The sequence below is a fragment of the Salvia hispanica genome, chromosome 4 (assembly GCF_029641045.1).
Source record: "Salvia hispanica isolate PSC_SH4W2 chromosome 4, Shi_PSC_v1, whole genome shotgun sequence".
NCBI lineage: Eukaryota > Viridiplantae > Streptophyta > Magnoliopsida > Lamiales > Lamiaceae > Salvia > Salvia hispanica.
In genome coordinates, this window is record NC_142695.1 from 42,446,495 (window position 1) to 42,473,107 (window position 26,613).

The window sequence follows — 26,613 nt, forward strand, 5'->3', positions numbered from 1 at the left end:
ACTTCCTCTTCTCCCGGGAGTGATGTGTGATACGCCCGGATTTTGCACTGTTTTAAGGCCATTATTTGGTCCGTTTTTGTTATCAAAATCACTCTACATGTCCATTATTTGCATATTCTATACATTTTGGTATTTTGACGTGTTTTGTGAGAAATGTGCATATTTGAGCCGAAAGGGAAGTAAAAACGCATAGTCTGGAAATCTGGAGTCAGACGGCGACCAGCGACCGCCGCGAAGTTGTACGGCGACCGCCGGAGCCCGGCGGTCAGGGCTATGTGGCGGCCCGCCGGAGGACATGTGGCGGTCCGCCACCGAAGGGTCAAAGTCTCTGGACTCCAACACGGCGACCGCCGGCCAAAGTGCGGCGGCCCGCCGGAGAAAGGCGGTGAATCCGACCAGCCCTATATTTGCTCCAAGATTTACCAAATTTTGAAGATCTTTTCCTTCTATGATGAGGAATAATCTTCCCCTATAAATAGGACCTCAAGCTTCATCAAAAGAGAGTTTTTTTTCACACAACAAGAACACATTCATAGATATCAAAAGCTAGAGTACTTCAATTGTGCAAGGAGTTGAAGAAGGATTTCAAGAACATCAAGAACGACAAGGATTCAACCTACGGGTTTTATTTGCTTTAGTTTTATGTTCAGATTGCTCTCCCTTCAATCTATGTTTTTAGTTTATTCAGTCATGTGTAACTAAACTCATAGGATTCTAGGGATGTGTTAGTAGCAACTTTTGTTATACAATTCCGTTTTCTATTTAATATCCGTTTTGTTTTTACTTTGTTTCTTCCCTAAGTTAATCATGATGCTTCATAATTGAGTGACACAATTATGTATGATTCAATACAACTTGCTTCATAACTGTGACAGAGTTCTAGCGAGTTAGATCCACTTAGTAGACACTACAGTTAGCTTCCTTTAAAACGGCACTGTTAATTGAGAGTGACGACTTTTCAAGGGTCTTAGGAGCTTTTTGGAGTTACGTGTTAGGATTGACAACCCTAATGTTAGTAATCAACGTTTGTATCGCATGAGCATAAGCTAGGTGACTCGTCCTTTCAAAGTATTAACTGTGCTAGGGTATTGTAGTTTGGAATTTGTATAACCATAAAAGCGAAAGCACATCCGTGGAATTCCCCTTATCTCTATACTTTTCTCTCCGTGATTTGCTTGCATTTAGTTGTTTACTGTTTTTAATATTTACTGTTTTCAAAAAGTTACAAAAAATTCTTGTTTCTCCAGATAGTAATTGAGTTCTAGTAGAAGATAGACACTTTGTGTACATCTTCCCCGTGTTCGATACCCGGTACTAACCTTTTGCTATACTATACCTACTCTGTATACTTGCAGGTATTTATAGTGCAAATAAAAAGTGCATCAAGTTTTTGGCGCCGTTGCCGGGGAAGACAATTCACTTTCGAGTGATATCTTCAAACGGATAATTTTACTACTTTGGATTTTACTGTTTTCAATTTTTATTTTATTTTTTTTTATTTTATTTTCGTTTTTATTTTATTTTTATTTATTTATATATATTTTTTTTAGTTTCTGCAGGTTGTGCAGATTTACGTATCTTGTGGAGAAAATAAGATGGCGGAGCCTACCAACCACGATCTTATCATCTCCCTCCGAAAGGAGGTGGAAGAGATGCGAGCAGAGAGAGCTCGGGCAAAAGCTGAAAAAGAAAAACGAGCAAGGGAGGTAGTTCCAGTCTTGAATATGTTTAGTCATGGTAACATTGTGGACATTCCTGCAGGTCCGCGGATAGAGGCCAATAACTTCAAGTTGGGGATACCCTTAATCAATAGGGTTGAACAAAATGCCTTCGCAGGAAGAAATAATGAGGACGCGAATCGACATCTCACCAAGTTTGTGGAAATAGCTAATTCAATCAAGATCAATGGTGTTGATGATGATATTGTGAGGGTAAGACTTTTTCCCTTTTCCTTAACTGATGCTGCTAAAGAATGGTATGATTGTCTGTCTACAGATAAAACCACCAATTGGAAGGATCTAGTGGTACTCTTTCTCGACAAGTACTACCCGCCTGGCACCATCCTTAAGCTTAAGTGTGAGATTTTTCAATTCATGCAAGGATCCGATGAGCCTCTATATGAAGCTCTCGCACGTTTCAAAACTCTCCTCAGCAAATGCCCGAACCATGGTTTTGGAATAGACCATCAGGTAGGAATCCTTTATAATGGGTTTAACGAAAAAATCTCTAGTTTATTGGATTCAGGGGCGAATGGGGGATTCTTGAGGAAAGGAGGAGTTGCTGCTATGGAGGTGATAGAGGAATTAGCTACCAACAGTCGGGGTTGGTCCAAAGAGAAGCACAAAGCTGAAAGGCTAGATGCAGTGAAGAGACCATGTGGGAATGAGACATCTCAAGAATTGGCATCCATCAGAGCAAGACTTGAAAAATTAGAAGCTACAGGCAAAGAGGGGAATGTCATCAAAGATGTTAAATATGTCCAAAATGGGGGGTTCAATGTGAGCAAAGAAAAAGGAGTGGAGCCACCTACCAATGGAGAAAAATATGAGATGGGCATCCAAAAGATCTTGGAGGTGATGCTTGAGGATAGAAGAAACAATGAGGCCAGGATTGGATTTATAGAGGAGAGAGTGAACAACCTCGAGCAAGGAATAAGTACAATTACCACTGCCGTCATGAACATTCAAACTCTAATGGACCAAGTCCACAAGAAACTTGAAGAAGACAAGGGAAAGGCAGCAGCACGAGTGGCGGACATAAACAAGAAGTGGGTCGCAAAGCAGAAGAAGGACGAAGGCAGCACCTCCGGAACAAAATTTGAGGACTGCCCGACACCCAGCGGACCGCCGCAGACCCCGCGGCGGCCCGCCACTGAGACGGAAGAATCGTCCACTAAGCAGGAGCTCGTGCGGCACAACGGGATTGTACTCCCTTTTCAGCCAAAGAGGAAGTTCAAGCAATTCCTTAACATGTTTTGCAAGGTCCATACTAACATTCCACTTGTTGAATCGTTGCAGGAGATACCAAAGTATGCAAAGCTACTAAGGGAGGCGGTAATGAGGAAGAAAAAGCCGACTAAAGCCGACCTTAAGCTACCGCATCATTGCAGCGAGATCATCCAAAAGGAAAGGGCAGTGAAGCAAAGAGATCCGGGCCAGTTCATCATTAGGTGCCGAATTGGAGAAGGAAAAGTTGATAAGGCCCTCTGTGATTTGGGAGCAAGCATCAACATCATGCCGCTGAAGTACTATGAAAAGCTCAACATCGGGCCACTCAAGACCTCGGATGTGACCATAAGGTTGGCCGATAACACGGCCATCAAAACGGTGGGTATGATTGAGGATGTCTTGGTAAAGGTAGACGATTTCATCTTTCCTGCCGACTTCATTATTCTTGATATGAAAGTAGACAAGAATGTACCTCTAATCTTAGGCAGAGATTTTCTAGCCACATGCAAAGCTCTTATTGATGTAGGTAGAGGAGAAATCACAATAAGTGACCATGGAGGAAAGTCGACCTACAACATCGAAAGCGCGATGCTTAAGTATGAAGAGGCGAAACAAGCTAAGATGGAGCATGATTGCAGGGAGGTCATGGTGACCGATTTGTCTAAGCCTTATGATCCATTTGGAGGGGAAGATCCTTCTAACCCTACTATTTTCATTGTTAACACTTTACCTCAAGCTCCTAAAAAGGGCGAGCCTAATCCTACTAAGCCTATCTTGCAGGAAAAGCCTAAGAGAAAGAAGAGGAAGAAGACTCCACCTCAAGATGACCCTGAAATCTACGTGATCAAAACCTCGAATGGAAAATTCAAATGGTGGAAGAAAGTTCTCAACAAGTTGGTTCCATTCGCGGTGGCAGAGACTAAGATTGTTGGTACAAAGGCATCCCAAAGGAATCCTCACGATGGGGGATAACTCATGAGCTTCAAAGAACGTCAAGCTAAAGACGAAAAATAAGCGCTTGTTGGGAGGCAACCCAACCATTTTTGAAAATTTTTGCTTTAATTTTAAGTATTTTTGGTTTTGGTTTAATTTTGTGCTTTGCAAAAATTTTCGCAGGTTTTGACCTCTCCGTGGCGACCGCCGCAAGCTCTGCGGCGGTCCGCCACCTGAACGCTGGAAAGCATCTTTGACGTGCGGCGACCGCCGAACAGCTGCGGCCGACCGCCACCTGGGCACAATTTTCCAGCGCGATTTTTCGAAATTCTTCGAATTTTCGCCCCGCTCAACCTCTACGCGAAATTTTTCAGGGTACGTTTTTTTTTCAGTAGTATACTCACGCCCCTACCGACTCTACAAACTTATTTTACACTTTGTTGTAAATAAGTTTGGGGGGATGAAGTGGTGGACCGTGAGTTTAGGGTTTTCTTTTTGTTTGTTTTTGCTTTAATTTTTCAAAATCCCGTAGGAGATTTTTGTGTTCTAAAAATGTTTTCTTGAATCCATGTCATGAACATAACATGAAGAACTTAGAAACACGCATGCTTAGGGACACATTAGACCGAGTTGCCAATGATATTATATTCCATCCATGTTTAAGTGTGGCTTAACGTTTTGATATGATGGTTGGGTGAAAAGGTGCATAATTAGTGAATTGCTTGTTCGCCTTGAATCGTGCTTCTACCTTGTGAGATTTGAGCCTTAAATTCTTTCTTGTGTGATTTATCTGTATGCATGTATATGTTTCTAGAACTTGCTCCTAGTCTGCCTAAGTTTACATAGTGTTTAAGTTGATTTAGGAGGATGTTAGGCCGTCTTTTCTTAGCTACTTTTATATCCAAAATTTTCGACCCTCTCAAATTTTTCCCTTGGAGCCAATTTTGAGCCTTTGAGCCTTTTCTTTGGAAGCCAAAATAAATGGGGGGACAATTCCTTGGGTTAGTATAGTTTTTGTTATCTTCTTTTGTAAAGGAATTGGAGAGATAAGGAGGAAAGTATAAAAAGTAGTGTGCTTAATATTAAGAAAGTACAAGTTGTGAAATTGAGAAAAATTCCAAATATGTGCTTGATCTTAGGAAAAAAAAAGAAAGGATGTGTAAAAAAAAAAAAAGAAAAAAAAAAGAGAAAAAATGTGTGAAAGGTTGTGAAAAGAAAATAAAATCAAAGGATTGAAAGTAAATTGAAGGAGAAAAATAAAGTGTTAGAAGTGCCTTAAGTTTTAGAAAAGTGGAGTCATCCTAACTCTACTTGGGATATTTTTATATTTGAGTCACTTTTTAGCCAAATATTCCTCACCTACCAAAGAGCCTACGTTACAACCGAAAAGAAAGACCTTTCGGACTTTTGATGCTTAATCACATTGAGTAGAGGAGGGATTAGACTTTGAGCAAGCCTATGGTAAACTTGGCATGATGCATGATTTGAGTGATTTACACTTTACCTTTATACACTTTGAGAGTGAGAGAAAGAACACTTCCCATCTTTGGATGTTTGCCACATGTGAGTGCTTGAATTCAAGGTGTTCCACGAGTTTGTAATGAAAGTGCACTATTAAGCCTTGCTTGATTTGATTGTGTTAATCCATGCTTAATCTATTCTTTCATCTTTTGAGGCAATTATGACGTCTAGTCCTTGTGCATTCCGTGCGTCTATTCTTGTGTCTTTAGTGTTTTGTTCGAGGACAAACAAAAATGTAAGTTTGGGGGAGTTGATACGCCCGGATTTTGCACTGTTTTAAGGCCATTATTTGGTCCGTTTTTGTTATCAAAATCACTCTACATGTCCATTATTTGCATATTCTATACATTTTGGTATTTTGACGTGTTTTGTGAGAAATGTGCATATTTGAGCCGAAAAGGGGAGTAAAAACGCATAGTCTGGAAATCTGGAGTCAGACGGCGACCAGCGACCGCCGCGAAGTTGTACGGCGACCGCCGGCGCCCGGCGGTCAGGGCTATGTGGCGGCCCGCCTCGGAAATTTACGCTAGGAGAAGAGTCTCACCCGGCGACCGCCGGAGGACATGTGGCGGTCCGCCACCGAAGGGTCAGAGTCTCTGGACTCCAACGCGGCGACCGCCGGCCAAAGTGCGGCGGCCCGCCGGAGAAAGGCGGTGAATCCGACCAGCCCTAGATTTGCTCCAAGATTTACCAAATTTTGAAGATCTTTTCCTTCTATGATGAGGAATAATCTTCCCCTATAAATAGGACCTCAAGCTTCATCAAAAGAGAGTTTTTTTTCACACAACAAGAACACATTCATAGAGATCAAAAGCTAGAGTACTTCAATTGTGCAAGGAGTTGAAGAAGGATTTCAAGAACATCAAGAACGACAAGGATTCAACCTACGGGTTTTATTTGCTTTAGTTTTATGTTCAGATTGCTCTCCCTTCAATCTATGTTTTTAGTTTATTCAGTCATGTGTAACTAAACTCATAGGATTCTAGGGATGTGTTAGTAGCAACTTTGGTTATACAATTCCATTTTCTATTTAATATCCGTTTTGTTTTTACTTTGTTTCTTCCCTAAGTTAATCATGATGCTTCATAATTGAGTGACACAATTATGTATGATTCAATACAACTTGCTTCATAACTGTGACAGAGTTCTAGCGAGTTAGATCCACTTAGTAGACACTACAGTTAGCTTCCTTTAAAACGGCACTGTTAATTGAGAGTGACGACTTTTCAAGGGTCTTAGGAGCTTTTTGGAGTTACGTGTTAGGATTGACAACCCTAATGTTAGTAATCAACGTTTGTATCGCATGAGCATAAGCTAGGTGACTCGTCCTTTCAAAGTATTAACTGTGCTAGGGTATTGTAGTTTGGAATTTGTATAACCATAAAAGCGAAAGCACATCCGTGGAATTCCCCTTATCTCTATACTTTTCTCTCCGTGATTTGCTTGCATTTAGTTGTTTACTGTTTTTAATATTTACTGTTTTCAAAAAGTTACAAAAAATTCTTGTTTCTCCAGATAGTAATTGAGTTCTAGTAGAAGATAGACACTTTGTGTACATCTTCCCCGTGTTCGATACCCGGTACTAACCTTTTGCTATACTATACCTACTCTGTATACTTGCAGGTATTTATAGTGCAAATAAAAAGTGCATCAATGTGATGGGGGTAAGGACGGTGTAGAGTTCTCCTTTGCTCTCTCTCTAGGCATTGCTGCCTCAATATCCAACGCGAGTGCCAACGCTTTAGCGTAGGTGAGTCTCCCTCGACTGGCCAACGACATCTTTATGTCGGACCTTAGTCCCTCATGGAACTTGTCGGACAGCTTCTCGTCAGTGTCGACTTGATCAGGGGCGTATCGGGTCATGCTATTGAGCGCTCGATCGTACTCGGTCACAGTCATGCGTCCTTGAGTCAGATTATGGAACTCGGATGCCTTTGCTTTCCGGTAGCTCTTCGGCACATACTTGTTGTACAATTCAGTCTTGAAATCTTCCCACGTCATTGCTTCCACTTGACCTTGTGTCAGGGTCTTTGTTCTAGTATCCCACCAAAAGTCGGCTGCCTCGATTAGTTGGTGAGTAACGCAACTCATCCGTTCCCTATCATTGCATCCCAAGATTGCGAAGATACGCTCTATCGTGCGGATCCATGATTCAGCCTTGGCCGGTTCTCCAAGTCCATCAAACGCAGGTGGTTTCTGCTCCAAGAACAGCTTCACTATTTCCCGATTAACCAGGGGTGGAGGAGACGGCGGTGTCTGAATTGACTGCGTCACACTCTCCTCGCTCGAAGGCGGAGGTGTCGGTTGACGGTTATTGCGTCTTGGCGGCATTCTGATTTATCAATACACGGATTATTCTCAAAATTCTAGCAACAGTCGCATGGTATAACAAGGCGCATTGGACAATTGTTTTGGTGTATCTGGCCAAGCAAAAGTTCGTCACATAGATGGGTTTCACAAGTAGTGTCAAAGCATGATCATCAAAAAAATCGGTTGCACCATAGGGTATCAAAAGAATCATTGGTCCTTATCAACAAGGAAATTGTAATCAAGAGGCAATTATGCAATTTAAGTGGCAAGTATAGGGCGCAATAAGGTTTTCAAGGATAGTGGTGCGATAATATGATGGCATGATAACATAGTGATAGATAATTTTCCACAATGGCATGAGAATAACAATATGGGAATCCATTGCATCATAAGGTAGTGAGTAATAAAAAAATCCTCCCCATAGCATATCAATCAAAACATTGCCTCAATGAGGTCTTAGTATCAACGGAATTAAAAAAAAAAAGAAATAGAAAGGTACGGCAAAAGTTTAGCAAAACAATAAAAAATATGGGGGAAGCAAAACAATGTTTTCCACGACCAACACTCCTAGTCAATATCATTCATATCCTCCTCGGGGTCCTCATCCTCATCAACATTTCCCATGTCCAAATCATGTCCTTCCTCATAAGGTTCCTTGTCCTCGCTTGATCCACCAACATCCGGGGGCGGAGGGGTTATCGCACGCATGTCCTCCACGTTCCCATTTATGACCAACGGGTTAGACGTATGAGTCCTAAGCCTTGGTTTAGTAGGGACACGATCCACATGCGGCTCCTTATCACGACGATATCTCCATCGACGGGCCTGACTCGGCGGATACTTGTGCGCTGGGGGACTAAGCGGCGGTCCATCCCTTGCAGCTGCCATGGCTGGGAGTAGCTAGCACTCCAATCAAGCCAATCATATCGCCTCGCGGCTTGTACTCGGGCGGACTAAACCACGTAAACGGTAACGCAGCTTGAGCAGTCCATTCACTCCATGGAGAAGGTAGGCTGTGGATCAATTTCGAGATCCCCGCGTGATGGGTAGCTCATCCATACGCGTATGCATCCATCCAGCGATCGTAGAATTCAGTGACGTAGGTTAGGAGAAAGGACTTTCCATCCCACTCAAAATCTTGGTAGGTTTTGACAGGGAAAACCTTGTTCTTCGCATAACGGTCGCGCATCGGTGCGTAATACCGGTTAGGCATCTACAAAAGAAATCTCAGCATCAGAACAAGGATCGAAGAAAATATCAATAGTGTATGAGGTTTCAAATGATGCTGACAGTACGATGGATATGTATATATATGGGTCGAACGATGGAGGTGTAAAGATAATATCATATCTAGAATAAACGGAATTTCATTTCCGAGGCAAATGGTTTGTATATATATATATTCTTCGCATTTCGGTAGTTCGCAGTTTCGTTCTCGCAAGTCGTTCGCCTCGCATTCGGCGTTTTTATGCCTCCAAGTTCGATATCGTCATTCAAATTTTCCAATCACAACACGATTTACAACTAAACATAGCATGCGCAAGTTCAACTCATAACGTTGTTCATCGAACAATCACGCAATCACCATTTATATAGAATTCCCATAGAGTTTTTATTCGTTCAACTCATAACGTTCTTAACATTTAGTCACTTGCATAACAACATTCATCATTTGTTTTGCATAATCACACTTTGCAATTTCGCATGCATGCATAATCATCATTTTATATTCCAACACAAATTTCCAAATATCACAACAACTCCCATTCGCTTCAACTTCCCACATTTCATAATTCAAATCAATATTCAAAGATACGGGTTACCTCATTCTTCATGGTTGAGCGGAGACGAGTCGTGGTGTTGAGTCTTCGACGATATTATTTAATCAATTCCCACAAATTTCAGATTTTATTTCAACAAGACTCTTGGGTCCAGAGCGGAAAGAACTAAGGCTCCGATACCAACTGTAACAACCCGGCATTTCTAGGGTGTAATAAATACGGCGACTGTTAACTTGGCGAACTTAAGGTGAAAAGAATGTAGACTAGGGTTTCATTTAAAGAGATTTGACCAAGTGTTTAATGAAGATCAAGGCAATAAGTCAACGGCTTTAAATACGAAAAACAAGATTTAATAGCTATCATAGGCTAAGCTCAAAAGTCAAGGGTTTATTGTAATTCCAACAAAACGCAATAATTCGCCATATTCTAATTCGAAGAAAATAAGTTCAAACCAACCAAAGATAATAAGTTTCAAAATATTCAACGGAAGCATTTCCAAGAGAAGCGAAGCCATGTATGAAGACACGACTACACTCAAAATCCCAACCATCTGTATTATGCGATTCAACTGTCTCAACACCACCGACCGCCCATCGCCGCTCAACCTGCACATAGGGAAAACACATGCAGGGCTGAGTATTTTAAACATACTCAGTGGACTCATGCCAAAACATTTTATAGTTATGCCACCCTTACCATAGTGAACTCGAGGTTTAGCATTTAATTAAAAAGATAGCATCGAGTATCACAAAATATTTCATGGACTGACCAGTCAAACAATACCTCCCATTTTCTCATCAATCATCATTTCATATGGTGCGACGAATTGTGGTCACACTTTCGCCCACGAGACCGGCTGACTAGCAAGGACGGCTCCCGATCTCCCGTGTACACTAGCCTGATAGGGTTTGCGGCCCTACTCAGACCCGAATTCGTTTTTATAGCCCTATAGCCTAATGGAGCGTACTCACAATCTAGGCATCAGGCACACACAATATCCAAAATAATCATAGGCATGGCATAACAGTTTAATCCACCCTTATTTCTCCAATATCATAAATTTGCAACATAGAAGTGTTTAATAATAAAGCCCACCTCGATTTCCTTCGATTTCAAAATATGCACTTCTTCTTGTTATCACACCGGGAACGCGAACTATCACCTTTAGTTCATATATTTCAAATAAGTCTCAATCATGGATCAAAATCATGCATGATCTCACGTTTCCCTTTCCCATCGATTATTTTCAATATTCCCATTCAAAATCAAAGTACGATTATCATACCGTTTTTATCCACACACACACTCTAGATTAAACATCAAATCGTGTCACGCATGAGTGTTTTCCACACACAACACACGCACACACACCCCTCACATGTGCATGCCTACCGAGGCGTGCACACACACACACACACACGGTCACAACACATACACATGCATCCAAATTCACCGATTAATTTCCCATTCACTCGTTCTAAATGCATGTGGACTCAAGAACACCGATTGATCGGTAGAAGAAGAGAAGATCAAAAATAAAAATACCTTTTCAATAGAACAATCAGTAGAAAACAAGTAGGATCTTGATTCTTCAACAAATTCTCGAATTGCAGCTTCAATCCTTCTCCAAAAGATGAAGAATTAATGGAGAAAGTAGGAGAAAAATTTGAGAGAGTGGGAAAGAGAGAGAGATCGAGATTGAGGGAGTGGGGGCGTGATTTAGTGATGCTAGGGTTAGGTTTCTCACTCTTATTTATAGAGTGCAAGATATAATCTAATAATTAAATAAATCAAGATTTGGAAGAGATTTGTTGGTTGAATTTGGCGTGATTTACTAGGAGAAAATAGGGGATTTCAAATTCTAGGCTATTAAATTAGCCTATGATTTAATTTGAATATTTCACGGAGTAAAATAAAATATCACGGAGCATAATATAAATAATAATCTCCCCAATTAAATATGGAATAGGCGTGTAGTTTCAATTCCTCAAAGGGATTTAATAAAAATCCTATTTAAATTAGGATATGGTAAGATCTCCTTAGATTTGGCAAGATATGCTAGGATATTTGAATTTATTTATGGAAGAGAATAAACAAGAGATCAAATAATATAATAAAAACAATCCCTTCTCCCATAATAAGAGATTTTCGAAAATCTCCATGAAACAATGATAGGGGCCGAAAATTTCATCAATTAAATAGGAATATTCGGACTTTGGATTTAATTCGGATAATTATCCCAAGCAATAATTAAATCCAAGAAAAATAGGATCTCTTTCCAATAAATAGGAGTGGTCGAAAATTCCACATAATTAAATAATGCTCCTATTTAATTCTCACTCATCCTTTAGGAAAATAATTCACCACAATTATTATTTCTCCCCACATTAAAATATCCACATATTCGAATTTCCACCTCCACTTCACATTTTCCAACGACTTTGACCATTCCACGGCCACAATATTTTCCACAATATTGACTATTCAATAGCTACATCACATATTCAACAAGTTTGACTATTCAACTCAAACTCAACTCCATATCACAATTAGGTCACAAAGAATATTGCAACAAATCACTCATCATTTAATTCCACATAATCATAGCATTAAAAGCATTTAATGTAAAAATTTCCACGTCACAAAAATTAGGGTTTGAAAAAGCGGGACATTGTACTTCGAGTCATTTCTAAATAAAAAAAAAAAAAAGTAGGCAATTTAATGGTTGGCAATGACAAACCCACGATATAATTATGGAGAAGCGAAATTAGTACAGTGTACGAATTCACGAAAAAGGAGTGAATGAGATATTTTTTTTTACTTTATTTGAGGGGTAAAATTATTACTATGTCACAAATAAGTTTCAAAAACTATCAAAACAAAGTCGTTTGACTTGATTTCTATATATACACACTACTATGTTGACCATGATTTCTATTGTAATTTTGTTTTTTGTTATTCAATCCCGTGTCTATATCAAAATCTAGAATACTAGGATTTGAAGGTAATTAATTTTAATATATTTATTTATACTTGTGCAATATCCAGACCATGTTTTACTTTAATATGGTACATATTCCTAATATTGATTAAATAATACAGTATGTTACTATATTATTGCAAGATTCTAGAAATGGATAGCAATTTTCACTCACAATAATATTTTAGTTATATCAATAAGTGCATCATATTTTATGTATGAATATTATATGAATATATCCTTGAATGCTCCTTTGCTTAATTAAGCAGAGATCGTAAAACGCGGGGCCCCTTTTTTCAAACAAACGCGTCCAATTAAAATCGTTCGCACACGCGGACCCCACACGCACACACGTATGCGGTGTGTGTATATATATATATAATGAGCTTGCAGTGTAAAATGTAAATCCATCCCCAATTTGAAAAAAGATCAACAAAATGGACCTAATTGAGAAGGCAAAGAACTACGTCTCCGATAAGATCGCGAACGTGCCGGTGCCGGAGGCGACGGTGGCGGATGTAGATCTGAAAGGCTTCGGCCTCGACGGAATCACTCTCCTCGCCAAGGTCTCCGTCGCCAACCCCTACAGCGTCCCCATCCCGATCTGCCAGATCGCCTACGCCGTGAAGAGCAACGAGAGGGTGGTCGCCTCCGGCACCATCCCCGACCCCGGATCTCTCAAGGCCAGCGCCAGCACGCTGCTCGAGGTCACCGTCAAGGTGCCGCACAGCGCCGCCGTCAGCCTCGTCCGCGACATCGGCGGCGATTGGGACATCGATTATTGCCTGGAGCTAGGCCTCATCATCGATCTCCCCGTCGTCGGGAATTTCACCATTCCGATCTCGTATAAGGGGGAGATGAAGCTGCCAACCGTTTCCGACTTTTTCTCTGGATCATCGGGTGAGACTAATGAGAAGGTCGTGACCAAATAGAGAAGGTTTTTCATTTTCTTTGTTTGATGTTATTTACCAGTTATCATCACAGTGGTTTCGAGACAACGATTTCTCTCCACATTTGTTTGCATGGGAGAGAATGAAATAAATCAGTAATTTGATATTTCAATATCTTTTGCTTTTAAATCAAATGTTTGAGGTTAATTTATTTAGACTGTGTTTTTTATAATGAAATTGAAATTAAATTTCAAGTTACAATATTTATATTCTAATAAGCTAATAGTATTAGAATTCATATTTGACCAATCAAAATTTAGCATTAAAATACACAACTGAAAATAATGATGAATTTATAGTAGTAGTATGTATTTGTCAGGTACTCAATTTTATAAGTATTTTTTAATTTCAAATATATTACAGGTTTCAAATTGTAGATTTCGAAAATATTTATTGAAATCATTTTAAAATTTAAATATATTTCTGGTATCAATTCATAATTTGAAAATACTACTCCTTAAGATAATGTGTAAGTTTTATAATTATATTTTAACCTATAAGAATATATTTCATTGATAAAACTAGGAAATTAAACATATATAGTACTTACACTCTCTCTCCCTGCCACGTCATCAACACTAAAATTCCACCTGTCACATCATCATTTTAACCAAATAGGCTAGCCACAGGCTAGCCGTGATAAAAATAATTCAAAAACAACTAAATTTACGAGACATATTAATTTATTGAATTAAATTTACCAGCAATTGGACAAAAGCAATAGACTAGCCACAGGCTAGCCACATCATCAACACTATTAAAAAAAACAACTAAATTTACGGAATTAAACATAAAATACGACATTAAATTTACGACACATATACGGAAAAATTCATTAATTTCATTTTTTTTTAATAAAGTACATTAATTAAAAAAAATTACATGATTAAAAAAAATCGAGCTTCCACACACGAGCCCCCGCTGCACTCTACTCCTCACTAATTTAAAAAAAAATACATTAAAAAATGCAATAATTTTATATATATTAATAAAAGGTACATCCTAAAAAAATTACATAATTAAAAAAATTCATAAAAAAAATACATTAAAAATGCAATAAAAAAAATACATAAAAAATACATTAAAAATGCAATAAATAAAAAAAATACATAAAAAAATATATTTAAAAAATGTAACCGGCTAGCCGAAATTGAGCCTAATGCGGCGGCCAGCGGTCGGCTAGTGCCCGCAAATCGCCTAGAGCTCGCCGATCGGCTAGCCTAAATTGCCGTAATGGAGGCTAGCGAATTGGCCAGCGATCGGCTAGCGCCCGCGATCGGCTAGCCTATCCGATAGCCTCCATTATGGGTGCTCTTCATTTATCTAAAAAAAGTAGTTCTCGTGATGAAAGCTATTAGAAAGTCGTAAATAAGTTGATAGTATGATAATAATTAATTATAGTAAGAAAGTTTTCAAAATTAGATTGATTAATTTTAGACTTTTAGTTGATACCATTATTGATTGAAAAAAAAAACTTTATTGAAAGCCGTCGGTTTATAGATGTACTTAATAAACTTTAATTGGAAGGGATAACAAAATAAAGGAGAAAAATAAACAAAAAGTTATTTGCGGTTGCCGGCGTTGCCGCCATTACAATCAATAAATGTATAATATTTTTTCATTGAATGTATAATATAGTCATACCTCATAAAGATACCTCATACCTTATCTTATAATAAAGGTTCGTTCAATTGCCATAAATAATAATTACTATATTATCCATATGAGATATTATCCATATGAGATTAAATTGAGTAATTATTTTAAGAACAGTGATTTAGAGAGTTTCCATGCCATAATACTCTTATGGCATTTTGACATAGATATATTTTCTATGGATAGTGATTTAGAGATATATGTCTCTATATCATAATAGAGTAGTGATTTAGAGACATAATGTCTCCATGCCATAATATCCTTATATTTTTTTTCCATAAATATAATCAATATTGTAACTAATTTACCCTAACATTAAATATCCTTATCTAAATGCATATCATTGGTTGGAGATAAACTTGAATCATGGATTAAAGTAACATAATTCCAAAAATTTCAAAGAAATATATTTCGTTCGTCATGTCAATTTAATACTATTATTTTAAATAAATAGTTAGTAATTTAGTGAATTAATTATCATAGTGTTAATTAACACACTGCTTCACTAAATCATTATATATAATTGTAAAATATATACTTTTTGAATAAATAGCATTTATTAATAAATTTGTAGTGTAATTTTTAGTTTTTTCTTTGTTCTTTGTGCTATTCTTTCATAGTTTGTTCTTTTTGTTAAATATTCTAAAATATTTTATCAATGCAATAGCAATGAAATTATTTATTTAATATATGGTAAAATTTAAATAATTAAATAATTTTCTTATTCAGATTTAAATTTTATACTAGTCATTATGATGAAGCTTTCTTTTACATTATCTTTTTTATTTTTGTGTTAATAATTTCTTTTTATTTTAATTGAGCTTATAACTCTAATATTTTTATAAATGAAAATATATTATATAGCTTTTAAATATAAAATAGATAAGTTAAGAAATATATGATTATTTTTTTATTGATATTTGAGTGTAAAATTTCAAAAATTAAAAATCAATAAATTATTGTTTAGTACAAAAATAATTGGATGAATCCACTTTTATCATTTTAGATTATTTTAATGTACCATATATCAATGAATTAATTAAGAATATAAAGAACATATAGCTTTAGAATGTTAATTAAATGTATATGAGTTAATATTAGGAGAAGAGATAAAAAAAAAATATCTAATCATATTTTAAAAAGATTATATGACACACGTATATCATTAAATGCGTAATAAAATATGCATAAGTTAATCTATGTCCATAAATAGGTGTCTTTAATAAATACATTAATGCAAGGGTAATAAAGTACATACATAAAATAAAAATTTAATTGAAACTAAAATATGATGTACAATTACCAATTCAACCCCATTATGGGATTGCCATTATGTCTCCAAAACATTTCTCATCATAATATCCCTATTTCATTTTACCATAATCATATTTTATATTGCGACTAATTTGCCCTATTATTATTTTAGAAATACAAGTCTTAAATTATGAAATTTAACACATGCTTGCATTATATACTCATAATTTTAATTAGGCAATTTAAAATCTTAATTAGAGTATTATTAAATGTACGTTGGATAATTTTATGGGAAATGCTCATAAAATTTTTAAAATATAAAATTAAAAATGATTGTTCTTATAAATAAAAATTATTAATTTTATAAATAATAATTATAATTTTTGTGAGTAAAAGATATTAATATTATTTTAATAATAAAAGTTATTCTATTCATTACTAAAATTTATTATCGTAATAAATAAAATATATTGTTATTTTCAAGGAAAAAATTGTTTCATGAATAAGAATTATATTGTAAATAATAGATTTAATTATTTTTAAAGCAACAATAGTCATTTTTCATCATCGAACCCTTTGATTCATCGGATAGATGAGAAGCTTATTACCAATTGAACTAAACTTCATCGGATAGATGATGACTCAAACCCTTTGATTTATCGGATAGATTAGGAGCTTACTACCAATTGAACTAATCTTCATCGTTGAATAGAATTTTTTATTCTTCAAATAAAAGTTATATTTATTATGAAAAGTCATTAACTTTTTTAAATATAAAATTTATTACTCTATTATATAGAATTTTTATTCTTTTGAATAAAATTTATTACTTTAACTTTTTTAAATATAAAATTTATTACTCTATTATATAGAATTTTTATTCTTTTGAATAAAATTTATTACTTTAATTTTTTAAATATAAGTTATTATTCATGAGAATAAAAGTTGGTACTAAATTATTGTTTATGCAAAACTAAAGTACAATTTAAAACACAAAAGTTATTATTGGTTTGACTAATAATAAACATAATTTGTTTCAACGAATAAAATTTACTACAATACTATTTTATTGCGAACAAAAGTTTTTGTTTATTGTGGACAAAAGTTATTTAATTTTTCTATCGTTCAAGAGTGAGTATAATTGTGAAAAAAATAATCATTTGATGAATAAAATGTATTGTACTATTGTTGTCAATAAAAGAATTATTGTAATAAAAAAATATTTTTCTTTAAATTGAAAGTTATAACTCTAAAGAAATAAAAATTATTACTCCAACAAATAATTTTTATGCTTATGATAAACTCTATTATTGTTGTAAACTAGTGTTAACACCCGCGCTATGCACGGGACATAAGATTTTCAAATAATGAACACAAATCCTAACGAAATATAGAAAATAAGAATTAAAAACAATATAAAGATTTACAAAAACGTAAATCTTTATCTTATCCCACTTTAAATGAAAAATTTACTCCTTCCTAATAAATAACATTTCAAATTTGGTAATCGATTTTGTACAATTTTAATTTATGATATAAGTGGAGTAAAATAAATGACAAATAAGAGATGTGTGACTAATGATAAAAAGTATGAGTTAGTTAGAATAAGATGAATAAAGAAAATATGTGTGAGTAGTGATTAAAGAGAAAAACTTAGAAAAAAAAAACAACAAACCAAACAATAGTTCATAAGTTTTGTTTAAGATAGACGAACAAATGATACTATCATTCACAGCACACGAATTAGGTTGATTAAGTATGCCATCACTCGTAGCTATTGAACTTTGAACGGATACACCAACATTAGCTAAACAAAAATGTAATAAATTAGTAAGTTCAAATACAATACAATATGATTCAAGATACAATTCAATATTTACCATAAAATTAGTAGTCATTTTTCTTTACTGAAAGTTATCCCAATGTATTACCCATATAAATCAAGTTATTTACAACATATACGACAATTAATACATCAATAGTAACGTCAGTTTCACTATCTACTAACACTGCTTTAACAATTTAACTTCCAATCCTCCTCTTTTTTACTTTATCAATTTTATCTTAATTCAAATAAAATATCGTATGGATGAAGTATAAAATAAAATGAATGTTGATTCACTTTTTAGCAAAATAATAGATGAAAAGAATAATTAAACTTAAACTAAATTATACAATACTTAACATTGAACAAATACTTAAATAACCTAAATTTAAAATATATTTACATAGTCTCGAACTCCTAAATTCGTATATTGTTTGTTAACGTAGTTAATTAAAATTATTACTTAACATAACCAAATATCAAAACAATCAGCCATTAAATACCTTAATTTTTTACTAACCATTTAGATGATCGCAAATAAAGTATAATTGAAGCCCACAACTATATATCAAGCCCATATAGATACACCTCAATAGCCTAATTTAATAGCCTCCATCGTCTTCTTCATATTGCTCCCTCATTTCCTGACGCCGGTGATTCTCTCTTTTCCCTCATTTCCTTCTCTCTCATGCCTCACTCGCCAGCTTCCCGCCGCCCCACTTTCCTCAACCGCTGCGTCGCCAAGTGGAGGAGGGGTTTTTGCGGAGGATTTTGGTGGGTCTGCACAGCTGGGTAGCTGGCGCTGCCGGCGTACTTCTCTCTTTCTCGCTCTGAAGTCCAGCCGCCGCCAGAGTAGCTTGCCGTCGCGAGTCGGGCTCGACCTTGACTGTCATGGAAAGTTTGGTTTTTGTTTCGATTCAATGGTTGATCTTTATTATTCAGCTACAATTTTCCATTTTTGTTGTAAGGTTCCAGAAATGGATAGATCTAAAGAATCCACCTTTATTCTGTCGAGTTTATCGGAGCATCGCTGGATTATGGCCAGAATTATCCCACGAGCTGCAATAAGAATATGTTCACATTAGTCCAGTCGCCACCGCGTGGGCTTGCTGGCGTGCGAGTCCAGCCGCCACCGCCGTCGGCTGCTCCTCTTTATTCTGCTGCCGCCACAGTAACCCATCCTACACAGCAGTAGCGTCGCCGCTTCCTCTTCATCTCCAGCATCTCTCTCGTCGCCTCGCCCGCCGGCTATCGCCGGAGCCGTCGCCGGATTCCAAGCAGAACCAGGCCTTTTTTTTTTCTATCCAATGGTTGCTATTTTTCAAAATGACCAAAAGGATAAATCAAAATAGCTTTACATTTTCCCTCCAAAAAGGGTATTAAAGTCTTTTTTCGAGTAAATTACTTTTAAATAAAATTTAAAAGTTACTACTCCCTTCGTCCCGCTTAATATGACACGTTTTCCTTTTTAGTTTATCCTAACTAAGATGACAAATTTCCTTTTTTGGTAACTTTCTCTCTCCAATTAATACACTCAACCACTTTTTCTCACTCCTATTAAAATATCCATCTTTCTTTATCTCTCTACTTTAATATTTATACTCATTTTCTCTCTCTTCAATTAAACACTTTAACCAATAACTCCTAAAATCCCGTGTCGGCTAAGCAATGTGTCATCTTAGCCGGGACGGAGGGAGTATAAGTTTAATAGATACTCCTTCCGTCCCGGATAATTCGTCCCAGTTTTCCATTTCGGTCCGTCCCACATAATTTGTCTCATAATTTGTCTCATTTCATTTTTACTATTTTTGGTAGTGGACCACATATTTCACTAACTCATTCCTACTCACATTTTATTATAAAACTAATATATAAAGATAGGACCCACATCCCACTAACTTTTTCAACCCACTTTTCATTACAATTCTGAAAACCCGTGTCCGGTCAAAGTGACCCGAATTATCCGGGACGGAGTGAGTAAAAGTTAGTATTATTTTAATTAATAAATAATTTTGTTCTAACGGATGGTGTTATATTTTTGAATAAGAGTTGTGAATGAAAGTTAATTTTTGCAAATAAAGTTATTCCACAATTCTAGTGAATACAAGTTTGTGTGAATAAAATGTAGCTATTTTTGTGAATAGAAAATTTTATTTTTATGCATAAAAGTTGTAATAAAAAAAAGCCATTGCTTTTGTGAATAATTTTTTTTTTTGTGATTTTTGTGAAAAAGTTATTGTTCTTATAGACAAATAAAATGTGATAACTAATATTGATTAAATAGCTTAATATAAATTTAAATTACTCTAATTAATCAATTAGTATAAACTAGTAACAATTTTTATAGTAATATTGGAGAGAAAAATCAAACTTTTTTGTAAATAGTTAATAAAATCAAATTGGAAGTGAAAAAAATAAAGCACACTAAAAACTAGTATTTTTTATTAAATTATTTTCACTAAAACTTATAAAGACTAATTTGATTAGAAACTCACGACGTATGTTAATATATAAAGACAACAAATTTATACTAATATTTTATATTTGCTCATAAATATATACCCATAAATAAATGCAATAGAAGTAGAGAAACAAAATGAATATTGTCCATCATAAATAAACGGGCCAATGTTAACAAATACTCCTTAATTAGATCTAATATTCTAATTAATATAATAGTACAATTTAATGTAAAGGATAGTAAAGTAAATATCAAAATATTAATTTAACTAAAAATAAAATCTGATATACAATTACTATAAATTCCCATTATGCCACTGCTATTATGTCTCTAAATCATTTCTCATTAATTTATGGAATACAATACATATTCAATAATAATATAATTTTGTGAACCAAACAGCCCCTGAATGTATAATATAGTCATACCTCATAAAGATACATGGAAGAATATATGTGAAAAAGGCCAACTTTTTTTGGTGTATACATCCTCCGTCCATGAAAGATAGTCTCATTTTAGCACTTTGGGTTGTTCACAAAAATTTGTCTCATTTTTATCACTCGAAAACAACTTTCTTTTACTTTACCTACTTTTTCTCTTTTATCTCTTACTTTATCCCTTTTTTCTCCTCTCACTTTACTTACTTTTCTTCTTCTCTATTATTTTACCAATTTCTGATTAAAACTCGTACCATCCACAAATATGACTATTTTTTGTGGATGGAGGGAGTAATATTTTTTCCATAAACATGTATTTCAATTAAAAATTGTCATTTTAAAAAATAAACTATATTCCACATTTCACTCTAAGTGAGCATTTTTTTTTATTTGGCATAAGAGTTTATAAAATGTAGAAAGAGTGGTGTTTCTATTAAGAAGTATATCATTTAGAATGTATATCCAAAAAAAGGAAAATGTACTCTCTCCGTTCCACAGTAAAAGAGTCATTTCATTTTGTGTAGTCGTTTTGCTAAAATAATTTAAAACAGTAAAAGTTGAGAAAAAAATGAAGTAACAAAGAGAATACTATAGATAAGACTCTTCTCTATATTATTCACTTTCTTACTTTACTTTCTTTCTACTTTAACTATTTACAATTATTTTTGTAAAGCGAGTGCACAAAATGAAATGACTGTATCACTGTGAAATGAATGGAGTATCACTTTAACAAAGAGTATATATATTTTATGTAAAATATGATAAGAATTCTTATATTTATAATAATTAATTGTACGATTAATTAGACAATTTTTTTGTCGCTGTTAAAACTTACTAGCACAAGATTAGAATATTGAGGGTTATCTATAGTAGTACTACTCATTTGTCTTATCTTCACAGATTTTTTTTCGCATTTATTTTGGAAAAAAATAATATAATAAATAATTAAAGTCGAGAAGAAAGTATAAAGTAGAAGAATGTATAATGTAGAAGAGACTCTTTATTGTATTTTATTTTATCTCCACTTTAATTATTTAAAATTATGTTTTTAAAGTATGTGTGAAAAAAGTTGTCATCTTAGACGGGACGAATGGAGCTATGATTGTACATTTGAATAATTGAATTTTTCTCATGACATCTTTTGCGCTTTAACTATTTCTGAAATCTTGTGTCTAATAAAAATTTTAAGAAGAAAAAAATAGCATGCTAAATTTGATCATCCCACTCGAATTCCAAGTATATCAATTTTAAGATATGGAGTAGTAGTAATAGTTAAATTTATCCTACAGTTTTTAATTTTGTAGTACTCACTCCGTCTATAAAAATACGTGCACTTTCCATTGTTGTCGGTTCCACAAAATATATGCATTCTATTTTTGGAAAGTTTATATCAATTTAATAATGTAGATCCCACTATCCACTAACTCTACTTTAACTACCATTCTCTTTCTCTCTCTTACTTAACCATGCCATTCTCATCTTCTCTCTTTCTTTACCAATTTTATCTTAACTCTCGTGTCATCTCATCCGCCCATACTTTTATGGGACGAAGGGAGTAATACCTCCGCGTTTTACTGTGGACTGAGTGGATTTAAATATGCAGTGATCCCGTCCTAATGAAAATAACCTACTTCTTCCTAAGTGGTAGTGCGAGATTTATGTAATACTCCATGTTTTGTGTGCTAAGTATAAACAGAATAAAGTAAAAAAGAGAATAAAATAGAAATAGAAATATTTACTTACACATTGAGAGAGAAGGCATATCTAATACTCCTAGGAGGTGTTCGGTTTGCAAGATTGTATTCGAGATTAAATTTGTAGCGTGTTTGATTCATGAGATTCAACCCCACAACTTAATCCTAAATGAACAATCATGGGATAATTAGTCATAGCTAACCCCCTATGACTAAAATAATCTCACACCTCAATCCTAAATTATATCTTGGTACTATTTTATCTTGCAAATCGAACACCGCCCTAGGTGATGAAACTAGCAGCATTCAATCAGTGCTTTGAACATGTCAGCCAAATTCGTATACACGAAGATGAATAATCAAAAAATAAATTGGAAACATGAATGATCCTATCCAGTCATCAAGGAGTGCATGAATTGCTCCACTCTCTCCACTCCTGTTCTGTTCGTTGCATGCTTCATTTGGGGAAAGAACCTTTTGGTATTGCATACTCCACAAATATAACCCAATTATCCAAATACTACAACACACACAAACACACACTAACAATTAATAACTAACCACACTACAACCCCCAATTCAAATATTATCTCTACATAATTCCATAACATACTACTCCATGTATGTATGGTTTAAAATAAAAATCTTCTTATCAGTTGAGTCATTATACAAACCTAATTTACTGTATAAACTAAGTATCGATTAAATGAGAATCATTTTCAGCTCTATGACTTTAAAAAAAAAAAAAATGACTTCTGTAGGTTAGATGGTAAGAACTTAGTTTGGGCCTCTGTTAGGTCGGTTTTAGGTCTTGGTTGTTCCTCTAACGGACCTGGGCCCAGGCCAGTCCTAAATTTATAAAAAAAAACTAACTGAATCCCATAACAGATGATGAACCTAGCTCAGACCGTTCCGTGTCTATGGTGGGCCAGCCCATACGGGGCCAAGCGGGGCACTTGACAAGTGTAGTTGCTATTTTGATTTTCAGTGCAGGTAATCCAGTTAGTTTTCAACAACAATTATTATTTTAAATAGGAAGTCATCTAAAGAATTTTTAACCTGGCCATCCATGCTTTTCATCCCTAATTCAGCATCTTGTATTGTTGCATAATTCACAAAACCAAAACCCTTAGAGAGTGTAGTAGCATGATCAGTAATAACTTTAGCTGCATAAAGAGGTAAAAATCAGCAAATTGCTTTAACATTTTCCAGAATTCTACTACAAATCCCTCATATTATTAAACCACAAAAATTTTAGATACCTTGGACAACTTCGCCATATTTAGCAAAAGCATCACGTAGGCCTTCACTTGTAGTGCGTTTGTTTAGTCCTGGAAATTATACAAGAAGTTGAATTTGGAAAACTAAGAATATGATGCTGCTAAATTTGACTAATTAGCAACAGTGAGGATATTATATTAGTGGTCTAATAACAAACAATAAACAATTTATTTTACCAACTTGTATTAAGCCAGAAAAACAATTTTAGATGACTGCAATATGAATAAAGATTAAGCATAGAATACAGCCAAACTTTATCCTATGCAGCAAAGCTAACAAAGATATATTGGCTCTCTAAGATTGTTTATTACAAAATCAAATTGAATGAGAAATGCAGCAGTAACTTATGGTCTATGGAGCTATCAAGCTAGAAGGTAAGCATAGCATGCAAAACGATCTTAAATTGCATTGAACTTCCATCATAATTTGATGATCTACAGCTCACAAGTCACAAATCAGTTGTGTGTAGCCTCAAATGTTGTCACCACAGTGAAGGTTGGGTTGTAATGACGATCAATATAAAAAAGCAAAGAAGAGAATTAGCATAAAGCAAGCAGCACCATCCTCTAAAACCGAGCGTGTCAAAGATGCTAGTATAATATGTTTCCTATAACTCTATGCCTTTACAACCCTTCAGTTTAAGCAAACATACAAAAATAATAATATCACAAGTGAGCAAAAAAAGTATGAACATTTGGCAAATTTCTCATTTTGGGTGATTTTAGCTTTTCTTTTTTATATTCTATGAAACGGAAATACACGAATGTTTATGGCGTGTTTAACCATTGGCGTTAAACACAGCATTATCATTAGTGTGTTTCACTTTCATAAAAAAAGGTTCCATTCACTGAACATTTTTTCTAAAATCACCCAAAACAAGAAGTTTTTTACACATACTACAAATAAGCACACACGGTTAGAATTGTTATTTTGTTCTCTCGTTTTGCAGAAGACAATCAAATGAATGGCAAAAATTGTAGCTTGAATACCAACATAGGCCAAGGTAGCACTGCTGCTCTATTAAACACATCACGCCCAAACAATACGAATATAACTACAAGTCTACAACCAATATACTTAAAAACTATGAGAAACGAATTTCAGAATCAAAGTATATTGCAGAGAGGTATATACCGAGACAAGTGATGGGAAAAAAGTGTAACTCAATCAGGCCAAAACAGGGAAGACTGTTAACAGTGGTATTAAAACTAATTTATGGTGTGATTGAGAGAGAGAGATATTTACCACAGACGAATAGATTTGTAGAGGGTTCGGCGGGAGGAGGCTTAAATTGAGATAGAAGGGTGGAAAAAGAAGAGCTGAAAGCCTTTCTTAATAATCCCATTCCAACTCGAGAATTAGCGGAAACCGCCGCCCTCACTGCCATTTCTGTCACCACCAGAGAGCACCTCTCTTGTGAATTTAGAATTTATAGCTTTATTCTCAAATGGGATACAAGTAGAGTCTCACTTTTTTTGAAGAAAGAATTTAATGAAATATTAATCTCATTTTTATATACTCCTTCAACTTTTTTAAATATTTTTAAATATAGAAACTTTTGAATGGCATAAATTTTAATGTAAAGTTAGTCAAAAAGAAAAAAAGAAAAAGGATAGTGAAAATGTTTAGGTGAATTGTGGGTCGTGGAGTCAACATTATTAGTGGTGTGTTAATAATATAAGTTGTAATAAATTATGAGTAAAGGTAATCTATTATTTAAAAATGTACTATAATAAAATATTTCTATTTTTAAGAGATTGACGAGAAAGAGTTTCTATTTTTTAAAAATAGATTGAATATTAATTTTATATTTAGTTAAATATGAATATACCAATTTAATGGAATGTGGTGAATGAAACCATAAATAATAGATGTCCTGCTAATCCATCTCCTACTACATATACTATAACATGATTAGTGATGGTGGGGGTCCATCACTCATGTTTGTGTGTATATAGTAGGAGATGGATTAAGATTTCCCAAAGATGATCCTGAATGGTACTAGTAATGAACCATTATTTAGTATAACGAAGGAATATGCCACAAAGAAAGTAAATCGCGTGCAATACTTCTCTCTATGGCCCTAGCCCTTATGTCTTCTGATATTACAAGCATATGACTTGGAACGTGCAAACTGGGCAACTCTTTGTGAGTTTTGCAGTAAAAACTAGGAGTGAGAATATGGATATTAGGTTTATCCATTTTCGACCCAATACTCACCTGGTATTGGATACCCGATATTCATTAAAATGGAATTGGGTATGATCGGGTAATGAAATTTAAGATAAGTCAGATATTGGGTAATCCAATCGGGTATCGGGTATTACCTGAATATCTGATTTACTGTCTAGGGTAATTTTTAATTAGGTTTAACCATTTAAGGGTTGTTGGCTATGGGATAACTTATTTACCTAATTATAATTAATTAGGTTATTTTTCTCAAATATTTATAAATAAGTAAATCATTCGACTCTCCATTAAAGTGACTATACTCTCATTCATCTCTTTCTTTCTTCGAGTCTGTGTATCTATTATGTTTGCGCCTACAGATACCCTACGTCGTTGCCTCTCGGTGAGTCACT

The 26,613-nt window shown here is 34.9% G+C and overlaps 2 protein-coding genes across 3 annotated transcripts; one reads left to right on the forward strand and one right to left on the reverse strand.

Annotated features, from left to right (window-relative positions):
- The first annotated feature begins 12,881 nt into the window (after window positions 1-12,881).
- On the forward strand, window positions 12,882-13,535 carry LOC148928687 (desiccation protectant protein Lea14 homolog). The gene has a single exon (XM_089055991.1). The coding sequence runs from the start codon at window positions 12,911-12,913 to the stop codon at window positions 13,403-13,405; it is 495 nt and encodes a 164-aa protein (XP_088912117.1). The 5' UTR covers window positions 12,882-12,910; the 3' UTR covers window positions 13,406-13,535.
- Window positions 13,536-22,754: 9,219 nt separating this feature from the next.
- LOC125193090 (organelle RRM domain-containing protein 2, mitochondrial-like) lies at window positions 22,755-25,477 on the reverse strand. 2 transcript variants are annotated; one of them, XM_048090819.2, is made up of 4 exons: window positions 25,277-25,477; window positions 24,013-24,081; window positions 23,810-23,916; window positions 22,755-23,205 (listed from the first exon to the last, which is right to left on the reverse strand). In XM_048090819.2, the coding sequence occupies exons 1-4, from the start codon at window positions 25,416-25,418 to the stop codon at window positions 23,140-23,142; spliced, it is 384 nt and encodes a 127-aa protein (XP_047946776.1). In that variant the 5' UTR covers window positions 25,419-25,477; the 3' UTR covers window positions 22,755-23,139. The 2 variants fall into 2 exon arrangements, with proteins under 2 accessions (XP_047946776.1, XP_047946777.1); XM_048090820.2 differs by having other exon boundaries at window positions 22,755-23,270; window positions 25,277-25,473.
- Between the last annotated feature and the right edge of the window lie 1,136 nt (window positions 25,478-26,613).

Coding starts and splice junctions, on each gene's coding strand:
- LOC148928687 (XM_089055991.1), top strand. CDS start 12,911: ATGGACCTAATTGAGAAGGCAAAGAACTACGTCTCCGATAAGATCGCG.
- LOC125193090 (XM_048090819.2), bottom strand. CDS start 25,418: ATGGCAGTGAGGGCGGCGGTTTCCGCTAATTCTCGAGTTGGAATGGGA. Junction 23,917..24,012: donor ATATGGCGAAGTTGTCCAAG/GTATCTAAAATT, acceptor CTCTTTATGCAG/CTAAAGTTATTACTGATCAT. Junction 23,206..23,809: donor TGAAAAGCATGGATGGCCAG/GTTAAAAATTCT, acceptor CCCCAAATGAAG/CATGCAACGAACAGAACAGG.